This window comes from Oncorhynchus mykiss, chromosome 28, assembly GCF_013265735.2.
Source record: "Oncorhynchus mykiss isolate Arlee chromosome 28, USDA_OmykA_1.1, whole genome shotgun sequence".
NCBI classification, from domain to species: domain Eukaryota; kingdom Metazoa; phylum Chordata; class Actinopteri; order Salmoniformes; family Salmonidae; genus Oncorhynchus; species Oncorhynchus mykiss.
In genome coordinates this window covers 6,534,266-6,548,032 of record NC_048592.1, presented here as the reverse complement: position 1 = coordinate 6,548,032, position 13,767 = coordinate 6,534,266, and the positions used below count along the sequence as shown (strand labels likewise).

General features: G+C 43.7%; 1 protein-coding gene across 1 annotated transcript in view; it reads right to left on the bottom strand.

Annotated features, from left to right (window-relative positions):
• The window catches only part of LOC110508401 (solute carrier family 26 member 6), a 45,185-nt gene that overhangs the window by 20,534 nt on the left and 10,884 nt on the right, over positions 1-13,767 (bottom strand). Inside the window, exons 3-6 of the mRNA XM_036966779.1 lie at positions 12,939-13,049; positions 12,475-12,815; positions 12,208-12,360; positions 11,571-11,653 (exon numbers count right to left, since the gene is read on the bottom strand). Coding sequence (XP_036822674.1) covers positions 11,571-11,653; positions 12,208-12,360; positions 12,475-12,815; positions 12,939-13,049 — 688 coding nt within the window. The remainder of the gene's footprint in view (positions 1-11,570; positions 11,654-12,207; positions 12,361-12,474; positions 12,816-12,938; positions 13,050-13,767) is intronic.

Genomic DNA, 13,767 nt, shown 5'->3' with positions numbered 1-13,767 from the left:
ATGACGTGATAAAATGGCCTGAAGTTTTGTATGGGGACATTTTTCATTACTTCATGCTCTTCTTGGGAGTGGATGGTTCCACTACGAAAAATGACCTCCACAGTGGTAAGGTGGGCCGAGAGGAGGAAAAAGGATTGGTATTTTTGAAGGCCGATGTTCAGCCCAGACAATCAAGCAGCTCTTACCACTCTGCTTGGGTACTTGTATCCAACAACGGATCAGTAGAGATGGCTGAATTGAGAATGTCATGATTGGTTATGGTAACATGTATTTGTGGATCAACAGAACTGCTGTATTAATGAGGGAATCTCTAAGTATCCTGTCAAATCTCATGTTGGTGAAGCAAGGTAGGATTATGGAGGTGAGGTTTATCCAGGTGAGTAGTGTCACATTCTGACCTTAGTTCCTTTGTTTTGTTTTAGTATGGCCAGGGCATGAGTTGGGTGGGTTGTGTATGTTAGTTTGTCTATGATTTTCTATTTCTGTGTTTGGCCTGGTATGGTTCTCAATCAGAGGCAGCTGTCAATCGTTGTCCCTGATTGAGAACAATATTTAGGTAGCCTGTTTTCCATTGTGTTGTGTGGGTGGTTATTTTCTGTTTAGTGTTGTGTTGCACCTTACAGGACTGTTTATTGTTTTGTTTTCAGTGTTCATTAAAATATGAACATTTACCACGCTGCGCATTGGTCCTCCTCTCCTTCCCCAGACGACAAGCGTTACAGAACCACCCACCAAGAAAGGACCAAGCAGCGTGGTAACGGGCAGCAGCAGAAGCGGCCGGAATCACAAGAATCCTGGACATGGGAGGAGATTCTGGACGGCAAGGGACCGTGGGCACAGGCTGGAGAATATCGCCGCCCTAAGGCTGAGCTGGAGGCAGAGAAGGCAGCACGGCGGCGCGGCTGGAAGCCCGAGAGGCAGCCCCAAAAATGTATTGGGGGTGGCACGCGGGGAAGTCAGGTAGGAGACCTGCGCCAACTACCCATGCTTACCGGAGAGCGAGAGGGACCGGGCAGGCACCGTGTTATGCCGTGAGGCGCATGGTGTCACCAGTGCGTGTGCACAGCCCGGTGCGATACATTGCAGCGCCTCGTATCGGCCGGGCTAGAGTGGGCATCGAGCCAGGTGCCATGAAGCCGGCTCAGCGCATCTGGTCTCCAGTGCTTCTCCTCGAGCCGGTGTACATGGCACCAGCCTTACGCATGGTGTCCCCGGTTCGCCAGCACAGCCCAGTGCGGGCTATTCCACCTCGCCTCACTGGCCTGGCTACGGGGAGCATTCAACCAGGTAAGGTTGGGCAGGCTCGGTGCTCAAGAGCTCCAGTGTGCCTTCACGGTCCGGTCTATCCGGTGCCACCTCCACGCACCAGCTCAGTCAGCCAGTAATTGGTATGTTTTGCATAGGACTCAGAGAAAGTAAGGTGTTCATCTGGACTCACAGCAAGTTGTCATCCCGTCCCCTATGATAGGGGCTACACAAGGGTGCGTTCTGAGCCCTCTCCTATACTCGCTCTTGCCTCCAACTCAATCATCAAGTTTGCAGACGACACTACAGTGGTAGGCTTGATTACCAACAACGACGAGATGACCTACAGGGAGGAGGTGAGGGCCCTCGGAGTGTGGTGTCAGGAAAATAACCTCACACTCAACAAAACAAAGGAGATGAGTGGACTGAAATGGTCCAACCACACAGACAGCATGGTGAAGAAGGCGCAGCAGCCGCTCTTCAATGTCAGGAGGCTGAAGACTTCGGCTTGTCACCAAAAACACTCAAAGATTTACAGATGCACAATCGAGAGCATCCTGTCGGACTGTATCACTGCCTGGTACAGCAACTGCTCCGCCCACAACCGTAGGGCTCTCCAGAGGGTAGTAAGGTCTGCACAACGCATCACCGGGGGCAAACTATCTGCCCTCCAGGACACCTACACCACCCGATGTCACAGGAAGGCCATAAAGATCAAGGACAACAACCACCCGGGCCACTGCCTGTTCACCCCGCGATCATCCAGAAGGCGAGGTCAGTACAGGTGCATCAAAGCAGGGGCCGAGAGACTGAAAAACAGCTTCTATCTCAAGGCCATCAGACTGTTTAACAGCCACCACTAAAATTGAGTGGCTGCTGCCATACATGTAAAAAATGTATCACTAGCCACTTTAAACAATGCCACTTAATATAATGTTTACATACCCTACATTACTCATCTCACATGTATATACTGTACTCGATACCATCTACTGCATCTTGCCTATGCCGTTCTGTACCATCACTCATTCATATATCTTATGTAGATATTCTTCATTCCTTTACACTTGTGTGTATAAGGTAGCTGTTGTGAAATTGTTAAGTTAGATTACTAGTTGGTTATTACTGCATTGTCGGAACTAGAAGCACAAGCATTTCGCTACACTCACATTAACATCTGCTAACCATGTGTATGTGACAAATACAATTTGCTTTGATACACAGATCTCTGCAGAGGCTGTCCTGAGGTTGAAGGCATTCTACTTTACACACATGCTGCCATTTATTGTTGAGGAGCATCAGGCAGGCAGATTGTCAGTGACAAATATATGCAGCTTTGTAGACATATGTAGTCAGATGTCTCTCCTGTTTGCAGTTACTGTTAACAAATAGTTGTTTAATTCAAAAGCCTGACTTAATGCATCAACAGTCACACTATTGTGGAAAATGTTTATGGCTTTATGTTTTATTAAACAAATAATTAAGTCGAGTTGTAATAGAATTAATTGAAATGTATTAAACGTAACTTTTGACACCACTTTAAATTCATATTCAGATATCGACCCTGTGAATGCCATTTGACTGGTCCGTTCATTCAGCATCTTCATGAATGATCTCACCACGCAGGTTACACAGGGCAGCAAAGTATTTTGTCCATTTTAGATGAGAGGTTGATTGGCACTGTCTGTGAGATTAATCTAAACCGTTTTAGCCTTTGAATTACGTGTTTCACATGAACCCTCACGTTAGCTATCCGTCGTGCACATGTGGTATCCTCTGACAGTTGTGCGCCTCTTTTTGTGAAGGCTGGAATTGTTCATTTGACCTTCCTGTCATGTATCAGATCCCAGATTGTGAAGCCCCGGTCAGCCATGACCTCATCACCTGGACAGAGGTATTCCGGGAACCCAGAGTCCGATGTTATATATTTACCTCCATATGCTGAGGAGATGAACGTCAATGGCCACCAGGTACTTGATAGTGTTCTGGGCGTAGTAATGGCTGAATGACTCTCCCCTTGAATCCAGATTCTTTCACTTCTGTAAAGCAGTTTCTGAGCAGTCAAAAATGCAGGTTGTTCCTGGGTAGTGGTTGATAAGACATTGTCGCATTGTAGCATGAATGGTTTCCCTTGGTAGCCATGGAATGTACTCTTTTCCTTTTCCATCATGTCAATCCAATAACTAATCACTCGACTGACAATACTCTGGGAAACACCAAACCTTTCTGCTAGGTACTGCTGCAGCAAGTTGAGCTTCAGCTTCATCAGTGTCATTAGGAGTTGGTCTGTCAAGTCAGTCCAACTGAAAGCTGCCTTTGTAGAGGGATAGAAGATGTTCCTCCAGGGTAGAGAAGGCAGCAAGAGACACGCCTGTATGCAGTCGACAGAGTGCTTCGTTCCTCAGCAGGGTTTTGGAGAGAGGTGCTGCTGGTCACTATGTCCCTGCCTCACAGGTGGTGTGCTTTACATGATCACCTGAGCTGTAGTTGTGATCACTTAGAGACGGGTCTTCCAATTGGGTTTGGTCATCCTTTGCTGAAGGCATATCCATTCCTTCTGTGTTGGCCAATCCCCATTTTCAATTTGGTGAACACTTGAGCCTGTTGTGTCATCTGTTAAGAAACCAGTATGGTTTGTTAAAGAAGTCAATGGACGATTAATAACAAAACCGTCCAATAAAACACCATTCTGCATGGATGCTCCTAATAATATTTAAGAATCATAATAATTTAAACTTCTACTTCTTCTAGTGCTAGCCAGCGAGACACAGGTCGAATCTTCCGGTGAAATTGGAGGGCGTGCAATTAAAATAAATAATCGTAAAATTATGGATAGTAAACATTTAAAAGCTTAAATTCTTGTTAATCTAACTGCATTGTCCGATTTACAATAGGCTTTACAGCGAAAGCATGCCATGCGATTGTTTGAGGATGGCGCCCCACATCAAAATATTTTTCAACCAGCACAGGCTTTGAAAAATCACAAATAGCAATTAAATATTCACTTACTTTTTGAACATCTTCCTCTGATTTACAATCCCAAGGGTCCCAGCTACAACATGCATAGTCGTTTTGTTAGATAAAATTATTCTTTATATCCCAAAACTTGTGTTTAGTTGGCGCCATCGAATTGAGTTATCCACTCGATCAACATGCAGTAAAAGGAATCCAAAAAGCTACCAGTAAACTTTGTTAAAAAAAGTCAAACTACATTTCTACTAAATCGTAATTAAACTAGAATATTTTATAAGGAAAGAAGTATGTTCAAGAGAAAAGTAAAATTAGCAAGTGGGCATACTCTTCGTTGCGAGTGCACAGACTGATTTCCAACTCTGACTCCCGGTACTAAAACTCAAAATTCTTCCTCGTTTGGGAAGACACAAGCCTGAAACCTTGAACAAAGACTGTTGACATCTAGTGAAAGCCATATGAATTGCAATCTGGGAGCTGGAATTGCATAGGACCCATAGCTTTCCATTGAAAGAGCATTGGCTCTCAAAACAAAACATTTCCGCTTGGTTTTTCTTTGGATTTTCTCCTACCAAATCAATTGTGTTATAGTCTCATACATTATTTTAACATTTCCATAAACTTCAAAGTGTTTTCTATCCAACGGTACCAATTATATGCATATCCTGGCTTCTGGGCTTGAGTAACAAGCAGTTTACTCTGGGCACATCAGTCAGACAGAAAGTGGAGAAAAATAGACCCTAGCCTGAGGAAGTTTTAATTACATATAAAATGTGAGCTTTTAATATTGAGTTGTTGAGGAAGACTTTTGTCTTTGGCATTTTTTTGTCTTTGGCATTCCTGCAATCTCAAGACCATGCAGAATCAGCTAAAACACTTTTTTTTACCATAATTTAAGTAGGCAAGTCAGTTAAGAAAATATTTTTTTTTTCAATTATGGCCTAGAAACAGTGTGTTAACTGCCTGTTCAGGGGCAGAATGACAGCTTTGTACCTTGTCAGCTTGGGGATTTGAACTTGCAACCTTTTGGTTACTAACCACTAGGCTACCCTGCCACCCCACCCTGACATGTCCAAAACTGCCTCAGAAAATCTTGATGAAACAGGTTGACATTTACTGGCTGTTGATAATTGTTTCACCTCTTCGGAGGTCGGATGGTATCACCGTACCCCATCCGTCCATGATTAATATTTGGGCGGATGACGTGATAAAATGGCCTGAAGTTTTGTATGGGGACATTTTTCATTACTTCATGCTCTTCTTGGGAGTGGATGGTTCCACTACGAAAAATGACCTCCACAGTGGTAAGGTGGGCCGAGAGGAGGAAAAAGGATTGGTATTTTTGAAGGCCGATGTTCAGCCCAGACAATCAAGCAGCTCTTACCACTCTGCTTGGGTACTTGTATCCAACAACGGATCAGTAGAGATGGCTGAATTGAGAATGTCATGATTGGTTATGGTAACATGTATTTGTGGATCAACAGAACTGCTGTATTAATGAGGGAATCTCTAAGTATCCTGTCAAATCTCATGTTGGTGAAGCAAGGTAGGATTATGGAGGTGAGGTTTATCCAGGTGAGTAGTGTCACATTCTGACCTTAGTTCCTTTGTTTTGTTTTAGTATGGCCAGGGCATGAGTTGGGTGGGTTGTGTATGTTAGTTTGTCTATGATTTTCTATTTCTGTGTTTGGCCTGGTATGGTTCTCAATCAGAGGCAGCTGTCAATCGTTGTCCCTGATTGAGAACAATATTTAGGTAGCCTGTTTTCCATTGTGTTGTGTGGGTGGTTATTTTCTGTTTAGTGTTGTGTTGCACCTTACAGGACTGTTTATTGTTTTGTTTTCAGTGTTCATTAAAATATGAACATTTACCACGCTGCGCATTGGTCCTCCTCTCCTTCCCCAGACGACAAGCGTTACAGAACCACCCACCAAGAAAGGACCAAGCAGCGTGGTAACGGGCAGCAGCAGAAGCGGCCGGAATCACAAGAATCCTGGACATGGGAGGAGATTCTGGACGGCAAGGGACCGTGGGCACAGGCTGGAGAATATCGCCGCCCTAAGGCTGAGCTGGAGGCAGAGAAGGCAGCACGGCGGCGCGGCTGGAAGCCCGAGAGGCAGCCCCAAAAATGTATTGGGGGTGGCACGCGGGGAAGTCAGGTAGGAGACCTGCGCCAACTACCCATGCTTACCGGAGAGCGAGAGGGACCGGGCAGGCACCGTGTTATGCCGTGAGGCGCATGGTGTCACCAGTGCGTGTGCACAGCCCGGTGCGATACATTGCAGCGCCTCGTATCGGCCGGGCTAGAGTGGGCATCGAGCCAGGTGCCATGAAGCCGGCTCAGCGCATCTGGTCTCCAGTGCTTCTCCTCGAGCCGGTGTACATGGCACCAGCCTTACGCATGGTGTCCCCGGTTCGCCAGCACAGCCCAGTGCGGGCTATTCCACCTCGCCTCACTGGCCTGGCTACGGGGAGCATTCAACCAGGTAAGGTTGGGCAGGCTCGGTGCTCAAGAGCTCCAGTGTGCCTTCACGGTCCGGTCTATCCGGTGCCACCTCCACGCACCAGCTCAGTCAGCCAGTAATTGGTATGTTTTGCATAGGACTCAGAGAAAGTAAGGTGTTCATCTGGACTCACAGCAAGTTGTCATCCCGTCCCCTATGATAGGGGCTACACAAGGGTGCGTTCTGAGCCCTCTCCTATACTCGCTCTTGCCTCCAACTCAATCATCAAGTTTGCAGACGACACTACAGTGGTAGGCTTGATTACCAACAACGACGAGATGACCTACAGGGAGGAGGTGAGGGCCCTCGGAGTGTGGTGTCAGGAAAATAACCTCACACTCAACAAAACAAAGGAGATGAGTGGACTGAAATGGTCCAACCACACAGACAGCATGGTGAAGAAGGCGCAGCAGCCGCTCTTCAATGTCAGGAGGCTGAAGACTTCGGCTTGTCACCAAAAACACTCAAAGATTTACAGATGCACAATCGAGAGCATCCTGTCGGACTGTATCACTGCCTGGTACAGCAACTGCTCCGCCCACAACCGTAGGGCTCTCCAGAGGGTAGTAAGGTCTGCACAACGCATCACCGGGGGCAAACTATCTGCCCTCCAGGACACCTACACCACCCGATGTCACAGGAAGGCCATAAAGATCAAGGACAACAACCACCCGGGCCACTGCCTGTTCACCCCGCGATCATCCAGAAGGCGAGGTCAGTACAGGTGCATCAAAGCAGGGGCCGAGAGACTGAAAAACAGCTTCTATCTCAAGGCCATCAGACTGTTTAACAGCCACCACTAAAATTGAGTGGCTGCTGCCATACATGTAAAAAATGTATCACTAGCCACTTTAAACAATGCCACTTAATATAATGTTTACATACCCTACATTACTCATCTCACATGTATATACTGTACTCGATACCATCTACTGCATCTTGCCTATGCCGTTCTGTACCATCACTCATTCATATATCTTATGTAGATATTCTTCATTCCTTTACACTTGTGTGTATAAGGTAGCTGTTGTGAAATTGTTAAGTTAGATTACTAGTTGGTTATTACTGCATTGTCGGAACTAGAAGCACAAGCATTTCGCTACACTCACATTAACATCTGCTAACCATGTGTATGTGACAAATACAATTTGCTTTGATACACAGATCTCTGCAGAGGCTGTCCTGAGGTTGAAGGCATTCTACTTTACACACATGCTGCCATTTATTGTTGAGGAGCATCAGGCAGGCAGATTGTCAGTGACAAATATATGCAGCTTTGTAGACATATGTAGTCAGATGTCTCTCCTGTTTGCAGTTACTGTTAACAAATAGTTGTTTAATTCAAAAGCCTGACTTAATGCATCAACAGTCACACTATTGTGGAAAATGTTTATGGCTTTATGTTTTATTAAACAAATAATTAAGTCGAGTTGTAATAGAATTAATTGAAATGTATTAAACGTAATTTTTGACACCACTTTAAATTCATATTCAGATATCGACCCTGTGAATGCCATTTGACTGGTCCGTTCATTCAGCATCTTCATGAATGATCTCACCACGCAGGTTACACAGGGCAGCAAAGTATTTTGTCCATTTTAGATGAGAGGTTGATTGGCACTGTCTGTGAGATTAATCTAAACCGTTTTAGCCTTTGAATTACGTGTTTCACATGAACCCTCACGTTAGCTATCCGTCGTGCACATGTGGTATCCTCTGACAGTTGTGCGCCTCTTTTTGTGAAGGCTGGAATTGTTCATTTGACCTTCCTGTCATGTATCAGATCCCAGATTGTGAAGCCCCGGTCAGCCATGACCTCATCACCTGGACAGAGGTATTCCGGGAACCCAGAGTCCGATGTTATATATTTACCTCCATATGCTGAGGAGATGAACGTCAATGGCCACCAGGTACTTGATAGTGTTCTGGGCGTAGTAATGGCTGAATGACTCTCCCCTTGAATCCAGATTCTTTCACTTCTGTAAAGCAGTTTCTGAGCAGTCAAAAATGCAGGTTGTTCCTGGGTAGTGGTTGATAAGACATTGTCGCATTGTAGCATGAATGGTTTCCCTTGGTAGCCATGGAATGTACTCTTTTCCTTTTCCATCATGTCAATCCAATAACTAATCACTCGACTGACAATACTCTGGGAAACACCAAACCTTTCTGCTAGGTACTGCTGCAGCAAGTTGAGCTTCAGCTTCATCAGTGTCATTAGGAGTTGGTCTGTCAAGTCAGTCCAACTGAAAGCTGCCTTTGTAGAGGGATAGAAGATGTTCCTCCAGGGTAGAGAAGGCAGCAAGAGACACGCCTGTATGCAGTCGACAGAGTGCTTCGTTCCTCAGCAGGGTTTTGGAGAGAGGTGCTGCTGGTCACTATGTCCCTGCCTCACAGGTGGTGTGCTTTACATGATCACCTGAGCTGTAGTTGTGATCACTTAGAGACGGGTCTTCCAATTGGGTTTGGTCATCCTTTGCTGAAGGCATATCCATTCCTTCTGTGTTGGCCAATCCCCATTTTCAATTTGGTGAACACTTGAGCCTGTTGTGTCATCTGTTAAGAAACCAGTATGGTTTGTTAAAGAAGTCAATGGACGATTAATAACAAAACCGTCCAATAAAACACCATTCTGCATGGATGCTCCTAATAATATTTAAGAATCATAATAATTTAAACTTCTACTTCTTCTAGTGCTAGCCAGCGAGACACAGGTCGAATCTTCCGGTGAAATTGGAGGGCGTGCAATTAAAATAAATAATCGTAAAATTATGGATAGTAAACATTTAAAAGCTTAAATTCTTGTTAATCTAACTGCATTGTCCGATTTACAATAGGCTTTACAGCGAAAGCATGCCATGCGATTGTTTGAGGATGGCGCCCCACATCAAAATATTTTTCAACCAGCACAGGCTTTGAAAAATCACAAATAGCAATTAAATATTCACTTACTTTTTGAACATCTTCCTCTGATTTACAATCCCAAGGGTCCCAGCTACAACATGCATAGTCGTTTTGTTAGATAAAATTATTCTTTATATCCCAAAACTTGTGTTTAGTTGGCGCCATCGAATTGAGTTATCCACTCGATCAACATGCAGTAAAAGGAATCCAAAAAGCTACCAGTAAACTTTGTTAAAAAAAGTCAAACTACATTTCTACTAAATCGTAATTAAACTAGAATATTTTATAAGGAAAGAAGTATGTTCAAGAGAAAAGTAAAATTAGCAAGTGGGCATACTCTTCGTTGCGAGTGCACAGACTGATTTCCAACTCTGACTCCCGGTACTAAAACTCAAAATTCTTCCTCGTTTGGGAAGACACAAGCCTGAAACCTTGAACAAAGACTGTTGACATCTAGTGAAAGCCATATGAATTGCAATCTGGGAGCTGGAATTGCATAGGACCCATAGCTTTCCATTGAAAGAGCATTGGCTCTCAAAACAAAACATTTCCGCTTGGTTTTTCTTTGGATTTTCTCCTACCAAATCAATTGTGTTATAGTCTCATACATTATTTTAACATTTCCATAAACTTCAAAGTGTTTTCTATCCAACGGTACCAATTATATGCATATCCTGGCTTCTGGGCTTGAGTAACAAGCAGTTTACTCTGGGCACATCAGTCAGACAGAAAGTGGAGAAAAATAGACCCTAGCCTGAGGAAGTTTTAATTACATATAAAATGTGAGCTTTTAATATTGAGTTGTTGAGGAAATGTGTATATTATGAGACTGCTTAGATAGAAATGTAAGAGGGAGACACAAAATGAAAGCAGGCTGTAACGACTGTCTTCGGGTGAAAGAGAGGAGGACCGAGATGCAGCGTGAATATAATCCATATTTAATGGGAATACTTAAACAATGAACAAAAACAACAAACCGACAAAATGAACGAAGACGATGCAGTCCCGTAACGTGAACACTAAACACTGGCACACTGAAACAGGTACAATCACCCACAAAATACCCAAAGAATATGGCTGCCTAAATATGGTTCCCAATCAGAGACAACGATAGACAGCTGCCTCTAATTAAGAACCAATCTAGGCAACCATAGACTTATAAAAACACCTAGATAGGGAACACCCCCATAAACATACAAAACCCCTAGACAAGACAAAACACATACGTCACACCCTGACCTAACCAAAATAACAAAGAAAACAAAGAATACTAAGGTCCGGGTGTGACACAGGCAAACTGATCAAGCGTTTGGCTTACCTATCACTGATGACTGCCTGACCAACACCCGATGCTTCTTCATCAGTGGAGCATCGTAGCCAAGCCATTTTTTGGGGTAAGGATGCTCCACTGTAGGCTTCTTGTAGGAGCACACAAAGGGACGTTTTGGTGATTTCTTTAGGTTCAATGCTTTGAACCAGAGCCGCAAAGACTCTGCGTCTTTAGAAGATGAATGCAGGTCGCATGGGGCTCCACAGGTACATTCAGATCGACGTAGAGGTTGGTGTTCAAAACATTGCTGTTGTAAAAATTGCCTCTTCATCCAATTCTTGAGACAGTCTTGTACGGAACATATAATGCTTGTCAAGTTGATCAATTTTAGGATTTTGTCAGTGTAAAACTATCAAACTCTCAACTAAAAGTACCACTTTGCATGCGCTAGCATCGCACAAATGTTGCTGGAAATAGAAATACAATTGCCATGATCACTGTGACATTCCAGAACAAGGCGAATAGGATGACTCTTTCCCAATGAACTACACCATATCACCTTCCCCTATCTTCCCTCTTCCTCTCCTCTTCTCCTGTGGACTCAACTGACCTTAGATCTCCCCTACCCACCCACAAACAATAACGCAAAAACACACACACACACACTCATAAACACTCACCCTTTGGGGATCTGTCCGATGACGGCCACTTTGTATAGGCTGTGCAGTTTGCAGTAGTAAGAGATAAGTGTTGCTACTATGATCTGTAACACACACATGGACACACAAGTTACCATGCTCACAAAAACACAACATCGCCTGTCCTGTTGTGTACATGTGTATTTGTGAGTAAATCATTATTTCAGACCCTGTGTGGCTTTGCTGTGTTCGGAATCCATGCACAAAAACAGGCCGATTATTTAACACAACTAATCATTTTACCATATTTTATTGGATCAATGTGATGAACTGGGCACATGCACACAGAGAGACACACACACTTCTCTTGATGAAATTACAAAATTATGTGCAAATATGGAAAATTAGGATGAACCACTTTCTGGCATTTACTCTCCTATCAGCCAAGATGACAGGTTGCCCTCTAGTGGTTTTCACTAGACGTGTCGTTCAAGAGACCAAAAGAGAGGAATGAGGAGCAAAAGACTTGAGGATGATTGTATGACAAATAAACAGAAACACACAGATGTTAGATGTAGAGCAGGGTTTCCCAAACTTGGTCTATGTGTTTGTTTTTTCCCTAGCACTACACAGCTGACTCAAATAACCGAGTTTGTTAACCCTGGTGTAGAGGACTTACCGTTATGAGTTCTATTGGAACGGGCACAGGCATTTTCTTCTCATAGTAAATGTTGAGTTCTTTGACCGCTATGAGGACCGCCAAGGCCACTAGAGTTACCACCACGGCCGCAATGTTAGTCTCTGGCAGATGTCTACAGATATCTATTAGGAGCTAGAGAGAGAGAGAGAGAGAGTTTCTGCATACATGCAGATGTTGGAAAAGATTTACGACTTTTGTACGTGTGAATCATCTGTTTCCGTGTGTGGATGTGTTGTGTGCACTCACATAGACCTGAGACAGCGGTCCGGAGAAGCGTCCAACGCGGATTCCAAAGAGGCTTGGGAGTTGGGAAAGTACCACCTGTATACCTGCTCCTGTCATGTAACCACGTACCAGGGGATCTGACAGGAACGTCACCACAAAACCAAACCGAATCATGCCCAGCAGAAACAGAAAGATCCCACTCAGAAAAGTGGTGCTGGCTGCTATCTGTACTCTTAAGGCATCACGGGCTACTACATCTAGAATTTGAGTCCCATTGGTTCCATTTAGACTCATGAAGTTACTGTTTGGGGCCAGCCTCTCTGTCGTGGTGCCTATCATGATGCTGGTCACAGCAAATGTGCCTGAGGGAACACACACACATTACACACACAAAATCATGGTAGGGAAATCATTAGCATATTCCTTTGACCAAATTATATTACAACTTTCAAATTCTCTCTTTCTCCTTCCACACTCTGTCTTGCCTATGGAGATGTGTCTGGAGGTGCCAAAGATGCAGTACATGAGTACAGGATAGAAGGAAGTGTAGAGGCCAAACACTGGGGGCACAGAGGCCAGCAGAGCATAGGCCAAACCTGGAGTAAACATTAAAGAAATGTCAGTGTTCATAGACTTCACAAAATAGATAGTTATCATATAGTATTCTCAGCCCAAAGAGATGCAACACTAACTTGAGATCAACTTGTGTAAATCAAGCTTTCACGTACCTCAGGCATTGGTATCAATGAAAGATTTACATGTGGTTACATGCAGTGGCTTAAAGTACTCAGTGGTGTAAAGTACCACTTAAGTAATTTATATGGGTAGGCCTATCTGTGCTTTAATATTTATATTTGTCACATCTTTTACTCAACTACATTCCTAAAGAAAATAATGTACTTTTTAAACATTTACCTTCACCACCCAAAAACTGGTAACATTTTTAATGCTTAGCAGGACATGAACTGTCCAATATATTCACTTATCAAGATAACATCCCTACTGCCTCAGATCTGGCAAACTCACTAAACACAAATGCTTCATTTGTAAATTATGTCAGATTGTTTGTTTTTTTATGCTGCTGTCTGGTTGGCTTAATATAAGCATTTGACTTTACTTACTCTCAAGAAAACAATTGGTACTTTTGAACTTACAGTAAATACATTTTAAAATAAATAGTTTAGACTTTTACTCAAGTAACTGGTTAACTTTCACTTGAGTCATTTTCTATACATTTTGGTCAGGTAAGACTATTTAGTACTTTTCCCACCATGTGTTGTTGATTTCAAGTTAGGATTGGGCCCTGTATGTCTG